Below are 5,374 nucleotides of genomic sequence, written 5' to 3' on the forward strand. Positions count from 1 at the left end.
AATTATCTTGATATGGCAAAACTAATTTAAAAACAGCAGGAACCCCACCCCAAAGACAGAGGTTTCTGTCTTTCCCTCCCCCCCGCCCTCCAAGTTTCCACATATCAGTGTTTTCTGTATTATTATTGTGGGGTTGTGGCATTAGTGTACTTTTGGGTTTTACAGTAACTGTATCAAAATAACTCAGTGTAGGAAATCAGATTTCTACAGAATCTTTCCCTTTTAGAAACAGTTTAAAACTAAAAGATCATAGATTGTATTTATCTCCCAGAGTAACAAATGAAAAAATTGCGGAATTTACAAATTTGTAAGGATTTACCTCGAAAAATATCTTTCTATTGTATCCCTAACATGGAGTCTTCTGTTTTTGTCTTCTTTTGTTAAAAATGTGTTTTTTCTCTACCTTCACTGTTATTTACGTACTCCCATCCAATTTCTTCTGTTAAGTTAAACTGAAGACTGAAAACTATAGAATTAGTGTGATTTAAAAATACAACTCAGCTGCTAATATTCGTAGAACTGTTTAAAGAAAACATCAAGACAAAATCCTACCCTGAACTGTGGAAGTTCAGATCAATAGCTAATATTGGAAGAAGAATTTGCTATTTTAAGAAGAAAAATGCACCAGTGAGGCATCTCATGTTTACGTGGCCCTTAAAAGTCTTCTGGATAGCTTGAACAGGTGAAAAAATGGGTCATGTTTGGCTTACAAGAAAAATAACACAGGACCAAATTTAGGGTGCCGTAGAAGTCAGTTTACACCATCCTGGGTTAGCTCAGTAGTTCTGTGGGCTGTGTGAGAACTGCAGAGTAACTTCAGGTAATTAATCCGACATGAAAACAGTTATTGTCCTCTTTTCCTAAATGAGTTACTTCCCTGTAGCTCCATTAACTCCTGGTGGCTTACATATCAAATATACTGTTAACAAAGCAAATGCCTAGTCACTTAACAGGAGTAGAGTAAGGAAGGTCTTAAGAACTCACTCTACTGTGTTGAACGCACCTTCCACCCCTCTCCAACAAATTTTACAGGGAATGTTTTGAAAAATGCGAAGTTTTGGAAAGAAAAAGTTGATTGTGTGAACAGATAGATAAACATGAATGCACAAGAAAAGCAGGGTGATGGGTGTTAGGAAATAGTTGTTTTTACTGAATAAACACTAGCTGCATAAGAAAGAAAAATATTGGAGGTTGAGTAAACAGATCATCACAAATGCTAAAGTGATCAAGGACTCATTTCTCTCTTGCCCAGGCAATTGCAGCTGTTCAGCAGAAATCTACAATGCCCGCTTCTTCCTTTTTCATTTAGTTCTTGGGTTTCAGGTCTGATTATTAAGGTCAATTACTGCATTTTCAGACATAACAAAATACATCTAATACAGCAAAGCATAATTTGCAGGGGATTTTCTGATTTATATCAGAAAAGGATAGGCAAAGTACTTGCTTTAAAAAAAATATTAAATATGGGCTGTTTTCAGTATTCCCTACATTTTTAATGAAGACTCCAACTTCTGCCCAAAAGCCTGAGTGACAGAACCTTTATAACTTTTTTCCCTGAAGAAATAAGTTGCTATAAGCTTTCGTACTTCGGTAGACTTAGCATACATTATAAAGTTATTCATGTTTTTATTTATCTTTTTCCTCATCTCGGTAGATTTATTCATTAAACTGATAGTGACATGTCATAGCTCCTACACTCCTTGTTCCTGCACACTGTTCTCTGCTTAGATCTTGTGCATCCATCTTTTCTCTTCCTTCCTGGAGTCTTGTTTGGTTGGGTTTTCAGGTTTCTTTCTTGCCTGCTCAAACTTCCTTAGAAAAGCTCAGACCTGTTCTCTTGAGCTCGGAAATCCTCGATTCAGGTTCCTAGCATATTGCTGCTGTTTTCTGGTTTTACCGCTTACTTTTACTGCTTCTCACTGCATTTTAGAGTTAAAATTGACTGATGGAGAACACTGACCCTGGAGAAGAGCCATGCTAAGCAAGGGAAAGTGTCAATTTGCAGGGGGAGCAGATGTAGTTCTTAACTTACAGGATTCTATCAACATAGAGTAAATAAGTAAACTGCAATCCAATTGATATGTGCATGGTATGCTAAAATGCAAATCAAAATTTACTTTTTAAGATTCTCTCTATCACAGTTGATTTGTTTCCAGGGAGAGTGATGTGAGTAGGTAAGCTTCACTATTTTAATGGTCAAATTAAAAAGATTCTGTATGCATTTGGAAACACATGGTTGTATGAATAATCTGAAAAGATAGTTCTGGATCTTGTATTGCAATGTGGTGACAACTCTGCATAAGTAATAGTTTCGCCACCAGTTGAGAATTAAAATCTTGTGTCTAAGAAAAATCCAGGTTAAAGCCTGTAATCCAGGCACCTTCCTGCCAAGCCCATCTTGAGAATGTTTTCTTCTGTGATCTTAGGCTCGGTGTTAGAACCAAGGTACATCTGTATTGAGACATCTGCTTTTAAAATTTTACTATGGAATGAATTGTTACATTGTTCTATCCTAATGCTTTCTTGGAAGTTGACATTTTATATTGGGAAACCATGCAAGAAGTGTGGTTTCGATTGCTGAAACATGATGTAGTTCAATCCTATTTGGAAAAAAAAGATCACTGGCTCCTGGAACTCCTTCAGTATGCCCAAAGAGCAACAAAAGCAGAAGGCCGTGCTACTAAACTGGTGCCTGAGCTGCTTGGAAACGATATGTTATATTCTCAGGTTTTCATACTTATATTTGAAGCTGTCCCTATTGATGGGTTAGTGCTTAACCCGATTGTGCATTAAACAAGCTGGACTGGCGTGTGCAAACACAATATGTACAGATTAGGTATCTTCATGTACATCTAGTTATGCAACTAAGAGTACACCAAAGTGTCACCGGTGTATATGCATTTGTCCTCTTTGCACAGAAATTACTGTTTGCATCTCAGTGAAAAATCACTTAATACTTGTGAATTACTAAAACTATCTCGGTCAATATGGTTTCTAATTTAATTTTTTTCACATATTTTAATACCTGTTCTTCACCTTCAACAGTGGCATAGCTGCGGCTTTAAATCATTGCCTCAGCCACTTCTGTGTGCCAATGTAAGTTGTTTTCCTACTTCAACCATGCTGTTCTAATTGCATTTTTTGGTAGAAAGCTCTTGGTGGCAGTAGCAGCTGAAGCATCTCTTAAAGCACCAGATATGTTACATCTAAAATTAATTTTATGCTTTTTTTATTAGAGGTAAGGGGTGTTCTAAAAGTGTTCTTTTGAATATAAGAGGAAACTCATTTCAGCTGTATCTCAAATGTGAAAATACAGCGTTCCTTGTGCATAATGTATGGGGTGTATAGATGTGCCATAAACTCAGAGTTTGAACAAAAGATTAAGGAGTGAAGATACTTTCTTCACTTGCAGGTGGGTCAAGAAAATGTGTTGAGATATGATTAATGCTGTGACATTCTGAAAGCTGAATTTAAACCGCACATAGCGTGTGCTTGATGCGAAGATGACTAAAGTCACGATCTAATTCTAAAGAGAAGTTTGTAAGTCACAGATCAGATTTCACAAGAAGCTATTAAGGATTGGAGGCCCCATTGAGATGTCCTGGTGGTTTTTTCCAGTCTCAATGAGCCTTATCATACTACAGAAGTTCCAAAACCTTTCTTCTGCAAAATTCAGTATTTGTGTCTAATTCCAAACGCTTTTTAAATCTTGGAGAGATATAGATGTATCAGCCATTGTCAGCTTAGATCTAGAAGGCAATAAATGGGAGATGGCTGATCAGATTTATGGCTTCATGTATTTGAAACTAAAATAATCTGTAGGAGGAAAATGTGACTCTGTTCCTAAAGTACTGTCACATTCTGTCTGGAAACAGTTCCAGAATTAATTTCCTCTCTTCGAATTGTCAAAAATGCTCAATATTACCAGTGAAGAAGACATTAGTAACTGGAAGTCTTTTATATCAGTCATAGAGAAAATCAGGAGCTTCCGATTGTTTCCAATATGAAGAATAGAAACATAAGTGCTCTAGCCACGTTTCTTCCTTTGTGAAAACTGATTTCATTGCCTGTTGAAGAGAGGAGTGGAAACGGTTACTGGAAAAGGATAAATGCTGTAAAAATTAGAGTTGGAATTGTTTATGTTAAAAAAAACCAACTGTATGCCAACTGATTACAAAGTAAATGTTAATAAATCTGCCTTTAATACTAAGTTGAAGATAGTGGAAACCTCTCACACATTCTTTTAAAATCAATCATGCTTTATGTTTTCTTTTGAAGGGTCCAGATCACCAGACAATCCTGTTTAACCATGGAGCTGTTCAGAATATTGCACATCTGTTAGTGTCCACCTCCTACAAAGTAAGACATTAAAGTTATTCAGAGTTTTACATATATTTATGAAAGGAATCCAAATGAAGATGATAAAAACTATGTCTGCGCATATGAACTAAAACTGTAAGCAGGTCTAATGCATATTTCTAGAATAACAGTTGGTTTTACTTTTTATATGGATTTCTGTCCAGATGAGCCCTATTGTTTTGGAGTGCTGTGTAAAGTTATAACACCATTAATTAAAACAGAGCTGGCTGTCATTGATCCAAGGGAGAACAGTCACTTGACAACCCCATAAAAATGGTCTAATTTGTTGAACAATAAATGAGAAAAAGAAATTAAGCTGAAGAGAAACAAGTGTGAGCTGCCTAAAGCAGAAGTCATACCTGTGAGCACATGGACATGGGATGTGGGGGGGCCACTAGCTACCTGTGTTTTGTGCTCACTGAATGTCCTGAGTCTCACCTCCATTCCCTGTTCTGTTTTGCAAGTTGATTCTGGACTACCCTAAAGTACCATTGCTGGGGAAAAGCATCATACTCTACTTATAACTTGGTGGCAGGAAGGGTCAACTAGCTCTTTGCAGTCTAAGGCCAGGATTTCAAATCCTGAGCGTGGCCTTAGGAGTCTGCTGTGGATTACTTAATAAAATGTTTGAGTGCATAAAATACTTTCTGAGGCTCTTCTGTGTAGTTTGGCTTTTTGAGGGCTAACGGATGTCTACTATGCAAATAATTTTGGAATCTTTCTGAAGCCAATCCTGTGTTCTCTAAGCAGTGGACCTTTCATGGACTCTTTTACGAAGATACCAATTTATATCCGGAGTATGAACGTTAGCGTTCTGAAAATAAGAAGCACTTCAAGTATCCAAATTTTGAGTTATTTTAATTGCAGCATCTAATACAAAATATCTACCGTATCATGCCATTTTTATGTTATTGAAGGTAGGCTGTTCGCTGTTTGATTGAGATTGGATAATTGTACTTGCCTATTTCGACCTCTGCTAATGCAGAACATCCTTGATCAACTAAATATCAGCAGG

At 36.8% G+C, this 5,374-nt stretch overlaps 1 protein-coding gene across 1 annotated transcript in view; it reads left to right on the forward strand.

Annotated features, from left to right (window-relative positions):
- The window catches only part of LOC104501447 (armadillo repeat-containing protein 8), a gene marked incomplete at its 3' end in the record, with an annotated part of 58,299 nt that overhangs the window by 39,236 nt on the left and 13,689 nt on the right, over nt 1-5,374 (forward strand). Inside the window, exon 6 of the mRNA XM_010145258.1 lies at nt 4,279-4,359. Within this exon, the coding sequence (XP_010143560.1) occupies nt 4,279-4,359 (81 nt within the window). The remainder of the gene's footprint in view (nt 1-4,278; nt 4,360-5,374) is intronic.

The sequence above is a fragment of the Buceros rhinoceros genome, unplaced genomic scaffold, assembly GCF_000710305.1.
Source record: "Buceros rhinoceros silvestris isolate BGI_N320 unplaced genomic scaffold, ASM71030v1 scaffold1511, whole genome shotgun sequence".
Classification (NCBI taxonomy): domain Eukaryota; kingdom Metazoa; phylum Chordata; class Aves; order Bucerotiformes; family Bucerotidae; genus Buceros; species Buceros rhinoceros.